At 45.8% G+C, this 21,212-nt stretch overlaps 1 protein-coding gene across 2 annotated transcripts; it reads left to right on the top strand.

Annotated features, from left to right (window-relative positions):
- The first annotated feature begins 6,683 nt into the window (after positions 1 to 6,683).
- Positions 6,684 to 20,331, top strand: LOC123411429 (RNA-binding protein L-like). Of its 2 annotated transcripts, none has more exons than XM_045104367.1 (6): positions 6,684 to 7,135; positions 7,716 to 8,178; positions 19,475 to 19,524; positions 19,614 to 19,744; positions 19,827 to 19,929; positions 20,002 to 20,331. In XM_045104367.1, exons 1-6 carry the CDS (start codon positions 6,812 to 6,814, stop codon positions 20,095 to 20,097), a joined length of 1,167 nt encoding a protein of 388 aa, XP_044960302.1. In that variant the 5' UTR covers positions 6,684 to 6,811; the 3' UTR covers positions 20,098 to 20,331. The 2 variants fall into 2 exon arrangements, with proteins under 2 accessions (XP_044960302.1, XP_044960303.1); XM_045104368.1 differs by having other exon boundaries at positions 6,687 to 7,135; positions 20,011 to 20,331.
- Positions 20,332 to 21,212: the final 881 nt, after the last annotated feature.

Here is a 21,212-nt window from a genome sequence, read left to right as displayed (position 1 = left end):
TTGATGAGAGTAGTTGATATGGTGGTCTACGCGAGCGGTCGAAGACTAGATGATCACTAAGTGATCCTGAACACCTACTTACGTCAAACATAACCCCACCATGTTCCCAATCGAAGAGAGGTCTTCGAAGGAGACAGTCACGGTTACGCACAGTTGGCAGTTTTATTAGAGTTACTTTAAGTTGTCTAGAACCGGATGTTAACAAAATATCCATGTTTGCCACATACCGCGGGCACGACTTTCCGAAAGATTAAACCCTGCAGGGGTGCTCCAACTAGTCCATCACAAACTTCCACGGGCCGTAAAGTAATCCTCTATCATGAATCTCATGATCTCGTCGGATTCCTTAGAGGAAAACCTCAACTTTGAGGAGACCCAAAGTTTCACCGAGATTCCTATACGCAAGATATATCGCTAAGGTAAGACAAATCTGGCAAGACCTCCCGTCGTGTCCACGAACCCGATAGGAGCCGCATATCTCATTTTGAGGACACGACGGATTGTCCAAACTCCCGGTAGGCCAAACACAGAGTTGCCCCTGGTAGCCACCGGTGGTTAACAGGGTGGACCAACACTCATGAGGAGCACTGGCCCGGCTTGTTGATTAAATCCTTGGGGTAGTTATTCCCTATGCAAATTATTATTAGGTGATTAGCAAATTAAAACCAATGTTGGGTCCTCCAGACGAGCCTTAACACTACACGATTTATCAAGGGGGTCCCCATAACAACCCCGAACGTGTTAGGAGCGATCAGTTATGGAATCAAACACCGGTAACAGAAACTAAGGCGGAATAACGGAACAAATCACCCCGCAAAAGGCTAGGTCTTCCGTCATTTACCAAGTATATAGGTGCATTAATTAAATAGCAGTTTAAACATAATGATATCAAAATACTCATGTTATCACATGAGACAGCTGGCACCTGCAACTAGCAAAGCTATCCATTAGAAGCTGAGCAAGCCTACTTAGCCAAACAACTTTTGCTAGGAGAGGAAGGTGTTTGGGTTTCATGGCAATAACATGTGGATTTTTTGTCAAGTGGTAGGCAGAGAGCGTACATCGAAGGAAACGTGATTCTAAGCATAACAAGGCTAGATACGGTATCAAGGTCACGGTCATCTTGCATGTGATGTCTTCAGCTTGGAACAACTCTTGATCTTCCTGCACGTACTCTCCAGAATCCACGTACTCGCTCTCCGATCCCGATGCTACCCAAGATAAAAATAACAGCCAATTAACACCAACACAACATGATGCAACAACCAATATGATGCATGAGTGAAGAAGGAAGCATGCATCACTATTCTAGTCACTTTCATATGCATTAGTTGAGTTGATAAACTTCTCGACATAACTTCATATTAAGTTATCTTGACATGCATGAGGATGGCATGAACATGTGCATCATGAGAAAACGAAGCAAAAACATATAAAGAACGTAGGGAACGGAGCTACGGATCAACTGGAAACTACGAAACAAGATATGAAGACCTGCGGTTCAAATCCACCACAAGTACACACCAATGGCACTCTCCTGGTGTTACCAGGCTGCCACATGATCAAACAATCAAATACAAGTGGGGTGGTGCATGGAAACACATCATACCATCAACTATGCCCACACAAGCTTCAAAACAACTAAAACATGCAATCTGTTTTAAACAGCATCATAGCAGTTTGTCCACAACATTTAAAGTACCTACAGCCACCCAAATGAGCCAAACAAGATATGAGGCAAAAGCCATTCAAAAGCTCTACAAGCCTGTGCAAGAAGTTTGTACAAAGGAGTCACACATGAGAAGATCTATGGACACAAACTTGGACAAAAATAACAGATTCTCGGACTTAGTGAAAATGTCAGATTTTTACCAGCTGCTTATGCTCTAAAGCATTTTGGCACCCTCCAAAATGATATCTACAAGAAGTGAAAGAGCATGAAATTTAACAGGAAGCTAGACAAACACAAAAGCTCACAAACCTTAGTTTGTTGCATGGGCTGATTCCCAACACATGAGCTTGTGCAAACAAAACAATAAGGGAAGAAAATAACAGCAGATTCTCAGAATTAGTGAAAATCACATATTTTCACAAAGTTGTCAGTTTCAGCCAAGTGTCAACTTTGACAAGGCACAAAAGGTGCATACAAACTCCTATGAACAAAACAAAGACTCCATGTTGTAGAGGGGTTCACCCACTACTGCCACATCAAGAATTCATCCTCATAGGGTCAAAGCACTATCTAATACAAAGCTCCAAACATGGCATCAAGACAGAAAAATGACAGTTTATGAAGTTGCTCTAAAGTGAAATCTAATTTCACCAGTGGATTCCTGGGATGATTCTACCCAAAAATCATATATAATACATGGGTACTTGCATGTAACATGTAGGCACAAAGCTAGCTCGAAAATCAACCTAGAATCCTATATGAGCATATAGGAGCATTATCACATGTAACTTAGCACTTGTAGTATCCACTACTCCTACATATTCACACACACAAGGTTCATACGCCACCAAATCACCATATTGGCAAGCATGAGGGGTTAGCCCTCATGCACAAGTGCATATGTGCACTCATGCCCACACACACACACAAGCATGACACCTACACCTACACACAAATATGTGTGCTCACACACACACGATCAAGAGGTGCATCAAGAGGGGCTGCCCTCGTGCACATATGCATGTGCCACCACATGCACACACACACCATCACATATGTGCACATCTCCTCATGTGCACACACACATCCACTCACATACACACCCTCATGTGCCCTTGTACATACAAGGGTGCACACACTACTTGCACACACACAAGCACTTGCTCACACACTCATACATACATAAGCTAAACTTAAAAGGATTAAAACCCACTGGTTTTTGATAAAAACCCAAGACATACTTGTTGCCCAAGTAATGTAACAGGAAAAAAATGAACAAAAGGCAAAAATATAAAAGGGGGGTACCCTCGATTCGAACCCACGCCCCCTGGTGCAATACACATGCCTACACCACTGCACTAGCGCGTTGTTTCTGCTCTATTAGAAGCAACAGAGCAGGTAAGCTATCACCTTACGAAGCTACACTGAAATAAAAGAAACAACAAGGAAAAAGGGGGGGTCTTCGGGGATTCAAACCCACGATCACCTTGTCGCAAAACCACCCCACTACCACTCGGCAACGAAGCGGCACTTAACAGAGAGGGGGGCGTTGCTCTTTTGAGCATCCCCCTCTGCTCCTACTGCACATCAACGGCGCCGGAACAGGGGATCATCTCCGGCGACTCTACGACATCTAATCGACACGGCGGCGCTAGCGGGGAGGAAGAGGGGTCATCAGGGGACCCATTTTTGTCCCAAACTCGCCGGGAGATGCACCACCACGGCGGCTCGATGTTCACCTATCTACGCAAAAGGTGTTGTTGCCCGTGCAACAGAGCAACGCGGGCGATGATGCGGCCGAGCGCTGCTGAGGGAAGGAGAAGGCGGAGGGGAGCGTGGCACGGCTCACCTAGGGTGCCGAGGAGAGGAACTCATCGTTGAGGAAGAAGGGGTCGATGGAGAGGTGCTGCAGAGGGGTTGCCGTAGTGGAAGAAGAGGAAGAAGTCGGGGTCGCCGATGTAGTCGATCCCATCGCCCGATCTTGCCGAGAATGGAACTCCTGCTGCCTCCGTTGGCTCCTAGACCGATCGGGGAAGGAGATGAAGCACCGTTCTTGCCGGCGACGAGCTCAACAGCAGTCGGCCATGGCGGCGGCTCTGCTCGGGAGCGCCTCCAGCGGCGCCAGAGAGGAGAGGAGGAGGAAAATGGAATGCCCTAGGGTTGGGGAGGGTGACGAGCTCCTTAAATGGCCTCAGGCCGCGTGGTTGGAGCCGCAGGATCGAGAGGGGGGAGGATCTGTGGCTGTGCTGCGGTCGTACATGAGGGTGACGACAGCGAGGAGGAAGACGGTCGCTGAGTGGGCTGCGCGCGCGAGGAGAGGAGGAAATGGGCCTGAGGGAAGGAGGAAGCCCACCCACTGGCGCAGATAGCCAGAGAAGAAAACAAAAGGTTTTCTTCTTTTAAAAAAACCAAACAACAAACAAAATAAACCAGAGCAACTCAGGGCTCCAAAAGGAAAAAGTAAAATATCTGGGGCATAAGGAAATTATGCCCTATTTAAACAAAATGAAAACCAGAATTTTGGAGCAACTAAATTAAATACAAAAGCAAAATAACTATGCTGTTTTTGTATTTAAACTCCTAATCATTTAAGTTTTTAAAAACCCCAAAACAGTACCCCTCAAACACAAGGTAAAACTACAAAATGAACAACATTTTTAAAACAGGTTTTGAGCAAGTTAAACATGAGCTCAAATAAATCATGGAGAAGGGGTTTTTGAAACCTAGTTTGAAAAACAATCATAGTTTGATCATAGCTTGGGATTCACCCCTCATCACATCAACACTCACACTTGCACCAACATGGATCAAACAAAAACAACAACACAAAGGAAGTGACATGAATGCAATGAATGGCATGATGCAAAAGTGATGACATGAAATGACCACATGAAATGATAACTCCATAGCATTGACATCATGACCCAAAATAGGAAAGGGTTCCACAAAAAGGCAAGGGTTACATCTGGGGCATTACAATCTTCTTCGTGATCTTGGAGGCCCAAGAAGGTTCAGTCTCTGATCTGGGAACAAACTCACAATCGGGCTCAGGCTCGTCATCCGAGTCAGTAGGAGCAATCTCCTCAGCGCCAGGTGGAATGCCCCAATTTTCCTTCACACGGAGCTTGAGTACACCATGATGAACCATGTGATCAGTCACAAGAGATCACAAGGAAAGGTAGCATCCCAAGTGTCTTCAATCAAGTTGAACAGGTACATAGCATAAATGAGCACTTTCTTCTTATCAAGCACTGCAGATCTCAACTCCGTCCACATAATGTGGGAAACATCCAAGGTGGACTGGCGGTCTCGCTCCTTCATGCAAAAAATGAGAAGGTACTCATCGGCATAGGCAGCAGGAATGCCGTATGCAATTACCCGCATAGGTGTCGAGATTTTTTGATATGCACTAAATCCATTCAAGCCCGCGACATTTCTTCTTTGAGTAAAATATCGACAATTGGCCTCGCAAGCTTGAACAATTTTCACAAAGATGGATCGACGCATACGTTACTTTCTCCGGAAGATGTGCGGCGGATATGTTGGATTGGCCGCGAAGTAGTCTTGCATCAACATCTTGTTCCCGAGGTTGCGATTTTGAGGAATGCAAAGACGACCGACGGTCGATCCTTGCCGCCTCTTCTGGTTCTTGTGTTCGTGCTCCTTCACGGCAAGGGCCATTACCAAAGTATGCCGGCGAAAGGTGAGAAGCATCGTCTCAACATCCGAGTCGTCCGAATCGGATGAATCGTCGAGCAAAAACTTCTCGCACGAGCTCAATTCCATCTCCGATGGTGGCTCTCCGGCCACGGTAGATTAGCGGATCCGGGGGAGCCGGTCCAGCGACTCGATGAAAGAGGGCAGGGGCGCCCCCGCGACGCGATTGAGCCCGTAGATTTGGCCAGAATCGCCGACGGCACACGGGCGGAACCAATGGCGGGGCAGAGGCGGAAGGGGGGGGGAAAGGGTGCGGGCTGAAATGTCCCTCCCACCAACCGCTTTCATATGATACGTGGAATCGTAGAGCGAGGCGGAAACATGTGTTTTCGCGGGTCGGGGAGGGAATTTTGTCGCACCCCTCAAATTTTTTTACGGGTCGGACGCGTTTACGGGGTATGATCGGGTAACATTTTCCGCGCAGACCCGTATTTGGACGGTTATTTTACGGATCTAGGCATTATACGGGGTGTGTTAGAGATGCTCTTATACGAGGTCTGCTAGAGATGCTCTTATACGGGGTGTGCTAGAGATGCTCTAAGGCGTGTGCCAATACATCGTTTCGTAGCACGTTATTATAGGAGGATTAATAATTTAAGAGACCACTAACCCAATGCATTATTTTTTAGAGGTTGTCTCTAAATTTAATGATTTGATCCTCATGCATAGATGTGATTGAGCTATTAATCATTTTTACCTATGATGGCGTGCAAATATTGTATCTTAAATTATTAACTAGTATGACATATCATCGTTACCTAGTATGACACATATGACACATAATCAAAACCGTCATGAACCCGCGCTAAGAAACTTCTATTGCACGGGCCTAAGAGCAAGTACAATAGAGCTGAATCAAAGGGGCTATAAGAAATAAACTAATATATTTTTGCTTAGTTGGAGAAAAGAGAAGATGAGAAAGAAAATAAACGAGCTTTTAATTAAAAACCAGCACTAGCACGTGCTCCTAGATATTTATGAGAGTGAAAAATAGGCCATATAACAAAAAAATAACACACTCTTTTAATTACCTATTACTCCCTTCGTTCCTAAATATAAGACCTTTTACATATTCTATCATGGACTACATACGGAACAAAACAAGTGAATCTATATTCTAAAATATGTCTATATACATCAGTATGTAGTTTGTAATGTAATCCTTAAAATGTCTTATATTTAGAAACGGAGTATATATGTTAGTTATAAGATGAGTTATACTGTACTCGGTAGATGACATGATGAGCAGCAGGTGCCGAGTAGAGATATGGGGTGGGGCGCCAGACGTCTGCGTCCGTCCTTGCACGTTGGCCCTCACACGCGCACACATCGGGATCGCAATCCAACCCCATCTCGTCCTGCTCCTGCTCCTGCTTCTGCTCCCGTTCCCTCTCCGCGTTAGGGTTCATCGTTCCAGCCGCCATGATGCCACAGCCGCAGCCCGGCGTTGCCCCACCGCATCCGGCGTCCGGCGCGCCGCCACAGTGGGGCGCCATCCCACCGCCCATGCTGCCGCACCAGCTCTACGCGCCGCCACCCCTGCAGATGTGGAGCCAGCCGCTGCCGCCCCAGCAGGCCGCGTATGGGCAGGCGCAGCCGCCTCCCCAGACCGCGTACTACGGCTGGCCGTCTGTCCCGACGCAGGCGCCCGCTGGGCCCAACGAGGCCAGGACACTCTGGATAGGGGACCTGCAGTACTGGATGGACGAGAACTATGTCTACAATTGCTTCGCGAGCACCGGCGAGGTACGTGCCTCTCGCTCTCCGGTGCCATCTCCTCAGAATCCGTTGTATAATTGTTTCAATATGTCGATGTGGATTTTACCAGTGATTTGTCGTGGGCCCGTGGGTGACGCTTGACGCAAATGTTATGTAGCTGCGCGCTTTGCTGTATGGATCGTTGCGATTAATGCAATGGACGTTAATTCGTGATTACACATCCGTGTTTGATGCAATATATGTGTTTATGTGTGTCAGGCCCCTGTCTGAATTCAAACTACTGTTATTCTTCAGTTAACCGTTTTACTTTCTGAAGAGCCACTTGAGCCATGGGATCAGGTTCTCAGTTTTTTTGTTTGGTTTTGTTATTGGTTCCTTAAGCTTATTTGTTTCACAATAGGCTGAAACTAAATTTTAGGAATGACTGTGGCCAAGGTATTTTGCGAAACTGAGTTGCTTTTCTATTATAACTGGTTTATTGATGTTGTAACTGGTTGACTGATTCAGATTTGGGATTATTTATCATCATGTGTTCTACAAATTATACTCTCTGTTTGTGTCTATCGGATACATATTGATCTTTCATATTGTCCTCTTTAATTTATAGGTACAATCTGTTAAACTAATTCGTGACAAGCAGACTGGACAACTTCAAGGTTATGGCTTTATTGAATTCACAAGCCGTGCTGGTGCTGAAAGAGTTCTTCAGACATTCAACGGGGCAATGATGCCAAATGTTGAGATGACATACAGATTGAACTGGGCGACTGCTGGTGAAAAACATGATGACGGCGCTGATTACACAATATTTGTTGGTGATTTGGCTGCTGATGTCACCGACTACTTATTGCAAGAGACATTTAGGGCACAATACCCCTCTGTTAAGGGTGCAAAAGTTGTAACAGACAAATTGACAATGCGCTCAAAGGGCTATGGCTTTGTGAAATTTGGTGATCCTACAGAACAAACTCGTGCAATGACTGAAATGAATGGGATGATCTGTTCTTCCAGGCCCATGCGTATTGGTCCAGCTGCAAATAAGCAAAAAGCAAATGGAGTTCAAGAGAAAGGTAAGCACTAAATCCTTGTCAACTGAATTTAATTTGTTTTAGCTGCATTTTAAAGATTATTACATTTGCATTTGACTTGTAATTGATTTTATGTGTTCATTTTCTCCTTAGTTGTTCTTGCAGTTACCTGTTCTATTAGCCTCTTGTGGTTCAGTTTCCTTTACTAGTTGAAAATGTATTGAAGCTTGGCTTGAGCAATAAGTTTGTAGATCCACAACATTTCCTTCGTGAATTCGGATCATTTAATAATACACTTTAGGATTCTGAAGTACTCATAAAACTCCCATTGCGTCGAAGCAGGATACCAACAGGCTCTCTACGACTGACATGAACAACATTACATGTCTCGTGTAATGTGTGACCTATGTTAGGTTAGTGTTAATCGTTTATGTCCTAAATTTGAACCTGGCTCTTTTGGTATCCACTACTTCCTTTCCAATGTTGTTCCTTCCACGTACTCATTTTATTTCTTCTGTATCTTCAATTAAAGGTGTCTCTTGAAGTTCACAACCTTCGTCGGTCGTAGGGTCCGTGGCAGAATGTGTATAGTGTAATGTCTCGTAAAACAGTTATGGGGTTGAGTAGTCCTTACAATTTCTTCTAAATTTCTTGTGTTGGATGACATGTTCAAATATCAGTGTCCTTGCCAATCAAGTTTTAGGTTAATGCCAAAAAGGCCTTCCCAACATGGGTAGTTGTACAAATTTCTTAGGAATGGCCAGAGCCTTTTCTACCCGGAGGCTCTTTGTGCTAATTCATCCGAGAAATCGTATATGATAAAAGCACATGTAAGCCAATGTACCCCTTCTTCAAGCAATGGATGAAGGTTGTCTTCGGATGATTGCGTACAACGCTCATGTGATGGATGGGTATCTTTGAATGGCTGAAGATACAATCATAAAGTGCGCAAGTGTTTGCCGGTACTGTGGTTAGTATTTATGGAGCTCAGTATCTATGAGCACCTAATGCCGAGGACACGCCGAGGCTTTTAGCAATGCAAGAGGCTTGCTTGGTAGCGTTGATTGTATGCATTGAAGGTGGAAGAAATGCCCTACAGCTTGGCACAACCAATTCACCGGTGCATTGCCATGATCCAACAATTAATTTGGAAGCGGTTGCCTTCATGTGGGGACCCCGACTTGTAAGTCGTGATCACTGAATGCATGTGTACAGTGATCCCAAAGATCAATGCTCACTGAACACACAGAAGCTAAATAAAATGAGCCTTACATCCATACATACCGTCTGATACAAAAAAGGACCATTAAGGCCAAGTCATGACATAGATAGGGCCTCGAAGGCCGACACACCAAACACAAACTAACAACGGATAACTTGGTTGAAAGCATGAACCCATGCCATCTGCCTTAACCTACAGGCATTCTGACTGGGAAGCGTCCTAGTTCGTATGTTCGTCACCGACGAACTCTTCTCCAAACTCCCGTTCTTCCATGCCTTCCATGCCTGGCCAATTAAGTAACCAATGGCAAGCCAATGAGTACTTTGAATGTACTCGCAAGCAACCCATGATATGGAACAAGGCGATAATGAAGTATGACGTAACACTAGTATGCTATTTTACGGAAAGCAGATTTTCCCTAGTGCAATAACATGATCAACTTCTCGTGCGACATGCATCATAAGGTAACCGGTAACCAAGAGCACGTTACAGATGTCAATATCAACTGAGGGTCGGACTACCCTTGTCCACCCATCATGCCAAGTCACCTGACTTAGCCCAGACACCATATTACACACATACCACCCCTTTCCACACGCACACTGTTTGGTAAACATGGACGTAGCCCAAGAGCGGTCATCAAACTGTCCTTGACCGTGGGCTATTCGAATAGTTTTACACTCTGTAGAGGTTGCACACATTACCCAGAAGATTCGGGAAACCTCCGTGTCAGAACACGACTCGCGGTATCTATCATACCCGAGGTAAGTACTCGAACTTCACCTTTTTCATGACGGTACTAGCAAGAGACCACTCATTGGTGACAGTCCCTCGTGATGTACATCACACGTATCATCCACGAGGGCACACAACGGTGTGCCCGGTGTCTGTAATAACAACCCATGGTGGCCCTCTTTTCCTGGCACGACCCCGTCTCGAGAGTGACCACGTCACTCCCATCACTAGTAATGCGGGCTCTCTACTAGCACTGACCATAGTAATCAGCAAAGCCCCGTCCCATAACGGGTATTGTGGTCGTACATGTAAGGTTGGAGTAACGGTCGCAACTTAAACCAATCAGATTTTGAATACCACACACTCATTAGCCTCAGTATGCCACTTCTCCCTCAAGTGGTTACCTAGCTCACACCATCTCCCTCGGGCATTAGTGGCACCCGACGGGGTTTTCGTAAAAACCTTTGAAGTCACTTCCTTTTTATCGTCACCATGCATGTGCTCACTCCATTGCGTTGCACCACTAGCAACCTAACTGCTCCCACCCGCACAACCCTCATAGGTGGTAGGGTTATGCCCAAGTGTGACATTCGGTTCTTCCTGGGCTTCCTCTGCTGTTGCTGGGGTTGAGTTGACACGGAACGTACCCAGTATGACATTCGGGTCTTCCTGGGCTTCCTCTGCGGAGACGTGATTCACATGACCCTTGTCATTGTTGGGCGGGTTGCGAGGAGCTTGATTCGTGGTTGGCGCTCCACGGCCTTGTCCCTGGTTTGGCGCATTGTGGCGCGATGCATCTGGCTTCTTGTTCGGGCATTGCCCCGAGATGTGTCCAGGCTGACCACACCCAAAGCAAGTTACCTGCCCAAAGTTGTTGGTCTTGCCGCCACTGTTGTTGTTGGGAGAGTTGTATGTCGGCTTGGAGTTGGCATACGACTGAGGCTGGTAGCTCGAACGAGGTGCATGAGTCCTGGGGTGCTGAGGCTGATAGTTTGGCTTTGCCGGGGCTGATTGCCAGGGGCGAGTCTTCTGGTTGCTGGAACCACCGATGTTGATAAGCTTGCGCTTGTGTGTGTCTTCCATAGCACGACGCTTATATTCAAGCATGAGGGCCTTGTTCACCAGCTCGAAGAAGGTTTGACAGTCACAGACAACAAGTTGATACTTCAGCGATTGCTGAAGCCCTTCCATGAAGCGTTCTATCTTGGCTGCCTCAGTGCTGACATCATCAGGTGCGTACCTTGATAAGAGGTTGAACTTCTGCAGGTGCTCCTTGACTGAGCCACTTCCTTGCTTCAATGCTCGAAACTCCCGCTTCTTGATGGCCATAATCCCAGAGGGGATATGGGCAGTACGGAATCCTTGCTTGAAATCATCCCAGGTGATAACACACTCGCCTTGCATGACCTTGAATCCATCCCACCAAGCTTTGGTGGTATCTTCGAGGCAGTGAGAAGCATAAAGAACCTTCTCACAGTCCTCATTGCAGTTGACCAGAGCAAGGAGGTCCTCGATGGTGCGGATCCAGTCATTAGCATCCAAAGGTTTAGCTGTCTCGGTGAAGGTCGGGGGCGAAGACCTCATGAACTCTGACAGAGTGGAACGACCATTGCCGTTCCAACCCTGTTGTGGGTTGTTCACGAGAACCTGAGCCATCTGCTGGATAGCGGCATTGTTGGTTTGGCGTTCTTCCCGGAGAGCTTGGAGAAATTGAGCCATAGTCAGGTTTTCCGGAGGAGGTGGTGGCGGGGGAATATCGTCTTGTGGCTGCTCCCCTCAGCTTGAGCAAACGCACCGGCTTTTGGCTGCTGGCTAGAGTCGCCGGTGCTGGGGTTGCCAAAAGTACTAGTGCCAGTAGCAGTCACCATCCTGTTTGGAGAAGCCAAGTCAAACAACTGGAATATTCGAAAGGAATAGCAACAAAAGGGAAACACGCTTAAAGGGGGTTGGTATAGTGCAAGTGTGTCAAACAAAAGGGTCGAAAGACTCATCACATAACCTTAAGATAGGATAAGCGATGTAGTCGCTTACATGTCGCCTAGGGCAAAAGCGTGACTTTCATCGAATCAGAAATAGAAAAACAAGCAACAAACACACATGGTTTCATATGAACCATTACACGGACTCGACTTCGCATGAGGGGTTCATAGCTTGTCCTACCCTAGGGGTTCTCGGACTCAAGTAGTGGAGTGCTCGGTCTCATACTCACGCTCCTCTCGGTCTTCCTCCTGGTCATCATCTGTGCGAGCATTGTCTTCCGTCAAGGGAGTCGGGGAACGAGGAGGTCCATCCCGACGACGCTTCGTCAGTGGAGCGGTGAAGAGCTCACGGTACTCCTTTGCACTCATGCGATGACGCCGTGTGGGTGTATCTCTAGCTGGAGGTATTCCTCCTCTGTATGCGACAACGGGTTGCCCCTCGGGGGCTCCATCCTTCTTGATCTTGCCCGTCTTCGTCTTAGCTTGACGGAGTAGCTCACGGGTATGGTGAAGTTCCTGGCGGAGCTTCACGGATTTCTTGATCAGGTTGTGAGCTAGACTATCGGCGGAGAGGCTGAGGTAGGTCTGGAATCTGAATGGTGTTCCTTCTTTCGAGGATGGGGTCAACGTCCAACTCCCGCCATCCTCATCCTTTATGAAAGGCAAGTGGCGAGTAGCCGGTTCGTCGGCCATCTCAGGAAGGATGTCGCGAAGGCGGATGAGCGCCCTTCATGCCGCTGTCTCGACTGCTAACACCAGTCTCCATTTGTGGTCCTTCAAAGAACCAACTAGTCGGTGAGTCATTTGCCTTCAGGACCACATCAACGTGGTACTCCTTCATGGTGGCATTGACCCAGTGCTCGTTGTAAAGGAAAACGGGTAATTGGCGGACCTGACACTTCTTCGGGCTGTCCTCAAGGAGTAGGGGAAAGCCGGACTCTAGGAGGCTTTCGGGTACGACGGCCATCTACAAGGTCTAAGGAGAGGTGTCAGTAAAGGGTTTTGAAAATAGAGTGGAAGAGGCGAGAGATGCAGAAACTCCTAAGTGTAAAGGCTAGGTGTGACTTTTGAAAGGGTTTTTTGTCCTACCTAACGTCCATGCTAACTAAGGCTTCCTATAATCAGGATGGCTCTGATACCAGCTCTATGGGGACCCCGACTTGTAAGTCGTGATCACCGAATGCACGTGTACAGTGATCCCAGCGATCAATGCTCACTGAACACATAAAAGCTGAATAAAAACGAGCATTACATACATACATACTGTTTGATACAAATAAGGACCATTAAGGCCAAGTCATTATATAGATAGGGCCTCGAAGGCCGACACACCAAACACAAACTAACAACGGATAACTTGGTTGAAATCGTGAACCCATGCCATCTGCCTTAACCTACAAGCATGCCGACTGGGAAACGTCGTAGTTTGCATGTTCGTCACCGACGAACTCTTCTCCAAATTCCCATTCTTCCATGCGTGGTCAATTAAATAACAGTGGCAAGCCAATGAGTACTTTGAATGTACTCGCAAGCAACCCATGATATGGAACAAGGCAATAATAAAGTATGACATAACACTAGTATGCTATTTTGCAGAAAGCAGATTTTTCCTTAGTGCAATAACATGATCAACTTCTCGTGCGACATGCATCATAAGATAACTGGTAACCAAGAGCAGGTTACAGATGCCAATATCAACTGAGGGTCGGACAACCCTTGTCCACCCATCATGCCAAGTCACCTGACTTAGCCCAGACACCATATTACCCACATACCACCCCTTTCCACACGCACACTGTTTGGTAAACATGGACGTAGCCCAAAAGCGGTCATCGAACTGTCCTTGATCGTGGACACGACTATTTGAATAGTTTTACACTCTGCAGTGGTTGCACACTTTACCCACAAGATTCGGGAAACCTCCGTGTCAGAACACGACTCGCGGTATTTATCATACCCGAGGTAAGTACCCGAACTTCATCTTTCCCGTGACCGTACTAGCAAGAGACCACTCATTGGTGACAGTCCCTCGTGATGTACATCAGACATATCATCCACGAGGGCACGCAACGGTGTGCCCGGTGTCTGTAAAAACAGCCCATGGTCGCCCTCTTTTCCTGGCACGACCCCGTCTCTAGAGTGACCACGTCACTCCCGCACTAGTAATGCGGGCTCTCTACTACCACCGACCATAGTAATCAGCAAAGCCCCGTCCCGTAAGCGGTATTTTGGTCATACATGTAAGGTTGGAGTAACGGTCGCAACTTAAATCAATCCAATTTTGAAAACCACACACTCACTAGCCTCGGTATGCCACTTCTTCCTCAAGTGGTTACCTAGCTCACACCATGTCCCTCGGGCATTAGTGGCACCCGACGGGGTTTTCGTAAAAACCTTTGAAATTACTTCCTTTTTACCGTCACCATGCATGTGCTCACTACCATGCGTTGCACTACTAGCAACCTAACTACTCCCACCCATACAACCCTCATAGGTGGTAGGGTTATACCCAAGTGCAAGTGTCAATTAGGAACTGTCGGAAACACCCCATCGAGGTAGTTATCGATTCAACATCGTCTTATGCATCGGAATAAATGCTTCATATGACATGCATGAAAGTATTTTATCGAGCATGGTCAAGGGCTGCTTGCCTTGCTCAAATAGGTCTCCGGGTCTTGGAGGTCTTCTGGTCCAAGCCCCTCGTCAGCAACTCAGTCTATCGCCGCAATATAAACGGGCAAAAATAAGCACTCAACCCAAAACAGGGAAAATATTCTACTCAGAAAAATGTCACACCATTTTAGTAAAATACTAGGGTGAGTATAGGTTCTGTAAAAATTATTGTGTTTTTTTTATTGCAATAAGTTGCAGAAACTATTTTAACAGTGTTAAAATGTCTAAAACAAGGTCTTAAAATAATACAGTGCATGCAACCTTTCTAAAAATTGCACAAGTGGCACTCTAAAATAGTACATAATATTACAAGATTAGTGGTGGAGGAATACTTGAATTTGGATAAATATTTAATCCTGTGGAATTTTGGTAAAACAGAAATTAAAAGAAAAAGGAAAAAGAAGGGCCACAGTTCCTGTGCCTGGAGTTGCTGGCCTAAACGGCCCAGCCCAGGCGGACCAGGCGCGCGCACCCGCCAGTGTTCCATCCGCCAGTGGCAGAGAGGGGAGGCGAGGGAGAGGTGAGGATGACAGTGTTATGACCGGTACAACGTACCAACGGAGGAGGCCCAATGGGCAGGGTTATTTACGGGCTTAGCCCAAGTTATCTTAGCTATCTTAAGAGTCCAAGTTATATTAGAGTCCAAGTTATATTAGAGTCCGAGTTATCTAGGGTTTAGAGGAGGCTGTCCTCCTATATAAACACATGTACCCCTTCGATATTAAGCAGACAATAAACAGTATTCTGTTGTCGTCTCCCTCAGGAGACGGGAGCCCAAACCCTAGCCGCCTCTCTCTCTCTCTTGCCGGCCGCACTTCCACCCCTACAACCTACGCCCGAGACCTGATAGAACCCTAGCCTCTACCAGACAGGTGGCCCCCACCTGTCATCTTCAACCTCGGGACAAAGAGGGTGGCGAGCTCACCGACGATGATAGAGGGCACGACGATTGCGGCTAGGGATGGAAATGGATCCAAGGACGAGCTGCCGTTCGACTGGTGGAGGAGAGAGGAGCAGGGGTGCAAGGAGTTGCCGACGACGAGGTCCCGCAACGGAGGAGCTTGGGGAGGGTGGTCGTCGGGGCCGAAACCTGCAGCAAAAGAACAAGGGAGATAGGGGAAAGCATCAAGAAGCTGCCGCGGTCCCATTGGGAAAGAAATGATAGCCGGAGTGACCTTGTACCCGGGGATTACCAGAATCCCGATGCGGCGGATCTGGAGCTCGATCTCGAGCTCGAGGCTCCTAGAGATGAATGTGTGGCTCAGGGGTGCGATTAGCTGCAACAGGAGGTCGAAGGGAGGGAGAGGGCTCAGGGTGGCGTTATATAGATGGGGCACGGTGCACCGAATGTTCGTGCGCCGGCGAGACCATGACGACGGCCAGGGGAGGAGGGCTTGGGAGCGCGTCTGCGGTCTTCGTGGACGCGGTCTGGGGTTGGAACAGGGTTGAGGAGGAGCGGGGAGCTGGTTCCTGGCGTGCCTTGGTGGCGGGCGCCATTTGTCCAAATCGGCCGCTGGGGCACGCGTCGCAGGGGGAGTAGAAGGAGAGAGAGGAGGGGCACACGACGTGGTGCAGGTCTCCTGCCGTCGAGGGGGCCGCGGGGGATAGCCATCGGGGTCCAAAGCTGGCCGGCTGGCCTCTCAACGTGCGGGTGCGCACTGTAGCGCCGCCAGAGCACAGTTTTGGCATGCCACGGCATGCTGGCGCGCTCTAGCGCGCCCCATCTTGTCCTCTAGCGTCTGGGGCATGCTGGGATGCCTTGGAGCCGAGGGGGAGGACTGTGGTCAAAGGGAGAGGGGTGAAAAGCTTCTGCGAGGGTGGACCAGAGGGGTAATTGAGATTTTTGTCTAACTCCACGGTTGAACTAGAGCTGGATCTCGCTACTGCATGTGAAGAGTGACTCTGTGGGCTTGTGGTAAAAATTTGGAGTGAAGGAGAACAATGTAGGGGGTGAAAGTAGCACTTTTACCAATTCACCGGAAGGTGTTTGATGCTGGTTTGAGGAAGATAAACCTCACCACTTGTAGTGATATTTAACAGGATTGGATTATGAGCAAAACCAATAGGATTCACCAAGTTTGAGCTCAGTTGAGCAAAGTTGACAATGTAGACATGAAAAACCGTAGGAACGGATAGAATCAGATTTATGTGGACCAAGGTGATCAAATCAACTCCCACAAATGTACAACTTGGTGTGGCATACTTATTTGGGGGCTGGATCGCTCCTGTAAAGTTTGAGAGCAATTGGGTAAACTTGGCAATGTAGAGTTGACCAAATTTGGTTCTGGACAGGAAGGGTTTTTGGAATTAATAGGTGGATCAAATCATTTTGGATTGAGATGAAGCTTTGCAGGATCACCACACTTATCATGTGTGACTTGCTAAAATTTTCCTGGGATTTATTAAGAATATTTCCTTTGGAAATATTTCAAAAGCTTGAAATAGGCAGGAAGGGTTTTGAGGGGTTTTGTTCAATATTTTGAACATGACCATGTGTTGAAACTCTTATGTATGGAAAATATATGTCCACTGAGTTTCCTAAATTTTCTCAAATATTTTTGAAGAAAGAAAATAATTTTTCCTTATGAAATACCATTTCTGGCCTCAGAAAAAGGTATTTAAATAAAATAGGAAAATAGCTTTGAAAGTAATTATTTTGTGGTTTTGGGGAGTCTTTTGAATAATAGGATTCAAATAAAATCTTTGGTGTAAAACATCCCTCCTAATTTAGGGACTTGCAGTGCAAATCTCCAATCAGGGGTTTTGGAGAAATTAAAACGATTAAAAGCCTTTTGTTAAAATAGTAATTTGTAAAAATGGTTTTCTGGTCCTACTCACATGGCATGATCATTGGGCAAGGGCTTGGGGTCAAGGAGGTAGGTTTTAGAGAGGAGAAAACTATAGTGATTCAAAAACTCAATCGGTCACACAAACAAGTTGCAACCTAAATCAATCATCACAAACATGCAAAAGTTGTAATTGGTTCCAATTTTTCATAAAAACAACATGTGGCAAAAGTGGTACAAACACAGGGTGTGACACTTAGAGGATTCGTGGATTTTGCATTGCTACTTTGGCTTGCCTGGATCTCGCAATGACATTAATATCCTGCATAGATCTCATCTGTTTGCGAGGCTATCATGTGGTTTTTAGTATGCAATGTTAATGTCCGTGATTATGACCAAGGCTACTTATCTAGTCGATGTCATCTATCTATCTTGGTCAACTTATCTAGTCGATGTCATCTATCTATCTTGGTCAACTTTTGTGAAGACAGTTTCTAATCCCCAAAGCAGGAAACATAAGCATTTCACAAAGGCGCAAGACGCAGCGAGGAAGGACAGAGTCCTGCAAGTTCCATTGATTGCATTGATCAGCAGGCTATTTAACATATCGTTAATATTTTACTTGCGTACTCCTCAAGTTCGCCTGGCTAATTTTCAGGAACAAACTCTGAAATTTAATATGTTCAAGTTTGTTATTCGTATTCTCATATTTTGATGCTTTTGCAATTCCAAATATGGAGCTAAATCATTCATAGAAATATCATTATTAGCTACTCCCTCCGTTAAATATAAGTCTTTTTAGAGGTTTCACTAGGAGAATACATGCGGAAGTATATAGACATACTTTAGAGTGTAGATTCACTCATTTTGCTCCGTATGTAGTCCCCTAGTGAGATCTCTAAAAAGACTTATATTTAGAAACCGAGGAAGTATATTCTTTACTTTGAGCTCTTAGATCTTTTGGCCGTTGCTTAGTTAAGCACTGAAGAATAATACACTAACTATTCAAAATATGGAGCTGAATCATTCATATAAATATCATTATTAGCTACTCTCTCCGTTCCTCCTATAAGTATTTTTAGAGATTCCACTATGGACTACATACGGAGCAAAATGAGTGAATCTACACACTAAAGTATGTCTATATACATCCGTATGTAGTTCATCTCTAAAAAGACTTATATTTAGAAACTGAGGAAGTATATTCTTTACTTTGAGCTCTTAGATCTTTTGGCCATTGCTTAGTTAAGGACTGAAGAATAATACAGTAACTATTCAAAATATGGAGCTGAATCATTCATATAAATATCATTATTAGCTACTCTCTCCGTTCCTAAATACTCCTATAAGTCTTTTTAGAGATTCCACTATGGACTACATACGGAGCAAAATGAGTGAATCTACACACTAAAGTATGTCTATATACATCCGTATGTAGTTCATAGTGAAATCTCTAAAAATACTTGTATTTAGGAACGGAGGTAGTATATGATTTACTTTGAGCTCTTGGATCTTTTGGCCATTGAGTAGTTAAGGACTGAGGAATAATACTAACCACAAGAATTATCCTTCATTGCAACCTTGCAGTGTTGTATTTTTTCTGACGTTCGGTGTAGTTTCTGAGATTTGATGCACAATGATATGTGATATGCTTGATTTGCCCTTTTCCCTACATATATTGTTTAATGAACAAGTTGTAATTCATTATGCTTCATAGTGTGTTATATATTTGACCTAGTTATTGCTAGCTAGAATGTGTGAAGCGTGCTGTTTTGTCAGTGCTACAGCATATAACACGGCATTGTATGAACAATTGCATTTACCAAGCCTTTCTTTTCAAGTCAATTGAAAATTTATAACGTGCCTGGCATAATTATTCATATATATGTTTTTCCGTTCAATATTCCTCAAGCCTCACAGTATCTATTTGTGTTTATTTACAGTACCAACTGCTCAGGGGATTCAGACTGACAATGATCCTAGCAATTCCACCGTGCGTTCTTTGTTCTGTTTCCTTAAATGCAAGCAACTAGCCTGCTAATCGTTTATGTTTGATAGATCATCTATCTTTGGTGAATGCAGATATTTGTTGGTGGCCTTGACCCGAGCGCCACTGAGGATGTGTTAAAACAAGTTTTCACTCCGTACGGAGAAGTGGTCCATGTTAAGATACCTGTTGGCAAAAGATGTGGTTTTGTTCAATATGCTAGCAGGTTCACTATTTTTACCCTAGTTTCGTGGTACCAATCAGTATATTCATTTAAATTCTAAGCAGTCTGTTACTGTAAAATTCAGATCCTCCGCAGAGGAAGCCCTGCTAATGCTGCAAGGTACCATGATTGAAGGGCAGAATGTGAGGCTTTCATGGGGTCGGAGCCCTTCAAACAAACAAGTTCAGGTGATTTCATGTCCCACATATGGGACTCTTGCTTCATTACCCCTCCAACCAATTGAAGCTATACATTTTCAGTCTCAACAGGACTTCAACCAGTGGGGTGGTGCTACTGCTAATGCTAGCTACTATGGCTACGGGCAAGGCTACGGGGCTAATGGATATTCTGCTTAACCTCAGGACCCAAACATGTATGGGTATGGGACATATGCTAGCTACCCAAACTATCCACAGCAACAAGTAGCAGCACAGCAGCAACAGCAGGAACGGGTAAAATCTTCGTTAATTGTATAGATGCCGTCTGACCTAGGACAGTCATGTTATATGGACACCATCCTGTTACATCAGCATATGCGGCATGGATGCTTGCCAAGTTCATTGGAGTTAGTAGTTGTCATTCTCTCTTCATTCTCTTCTTCCGTATGAGCTAGTTCCTATTCTATTGTTCCGGAGGCTTTGTGATATTGCTCTTTTGTGTCTATCTTGTTGTTCTATCAAGGTCATGGTGTCCCCTTGCTCTATTTACTTGTTTGTTGTGTTTATTGTCTATTTCTTCCATCTTATCGAATATTTTGTCCCATTTTCCTACCGATGTGTTGCCGAAATTTTCCTTGAATTCTTGCTTCTTCCTCATGTCATTCCTCATCTCTTTGCAACCTTCAAGGATCGTTGGTGTCACTCATTTGTCAAAGAAGCGACTAAGTTTTACCTCGTCTCCTTCTCATCCTCTCCCCCTTTCATTCTTGGATCTCAGGGTGAGATCCTCTTGTAGTGTAGGAGAGTTGTGACAGCCCGATGCCGACGTTCCAGAAGATTCCCTTTCCTTTCCATTTTCGTCGTGTGATTTATTTTATTTGTCGCATCATCATCGCATCATGCGCATCATCTGCATCGCATCGGCATCTCCGTTGCCGCCAGTTTTCAAACTTGCATCCGCTAGTAGTTGCCGGTTCTCGTCGTTGTCCGTTCTGAGTCCGACCGCACACGCACGCGCCCGCGGCATCGTCGGAACCCTGTTTTTAAAGTGCGTATAAGACTTTCTCTGATCGAGGTGAAATTTGGCACGCGGTCGCGATTCGATATAGCTAGGCCGCTTGTCGAAATTTCGTCGCGATCGGAGACCGTCTGGTACCCGAACGGTCGACCGTAGCGGCACCGTATTCGGTCTATCGTCGGACGTTTGTCGGTGTTTAAAAAAACCCTGCTGCCGGGCTGCCCGTTTTTCCCTGCCTAGCCCCTCTACACACTGCATCGACGTGCGTGCAGTCTAGTTCGAAAAATCTCTCAGA

The sequence above is a fragment of the Hordeum vulgare genome, chromosome 7H (assembly GCF_904849725.1).
Source record: "Hordeum vulgare subsp. vulgare chromosome 7H, MorexV3_pseudomolecules_assembly, whole genome shotgun sequence".
Classification (NCBI taxonomy): domain Eukaryota; kingdom Viridiplantae; phylum Streptophyta; class Magnoliopsida; order Poales; family Poaceae; genus Hordeum; species Hordeum vulgare.
This window is presented reverse-complemented; position numbering and strand designations above follow the sequence as displayed.

Bases quoted from the DNA above. Each gene is read 5' to 3' on its own strand.
- LOC123411429 (XM_045104367.1), top strand. From the start codon at position 6,812: ATGATGCCACAGCCGCAGCCCGGCGTTGCCCCACCGCATCCGGCGTCC. The intron at 19,525-19,613 runs GTGCGTTCTTTG...TGGTGAATGCAG, and splicing joins ATGATCCTAGCAATTCCACC to ATATTTGTTGGTGGCCTTGA. The intron at 19,745-19,826 runs GTTCACTATTTT...TGTAAAATTCAG, and splicing joins TTTGTTCAATATGCTAGCAG to ATCCTCCGCAGAGGAAGCCC.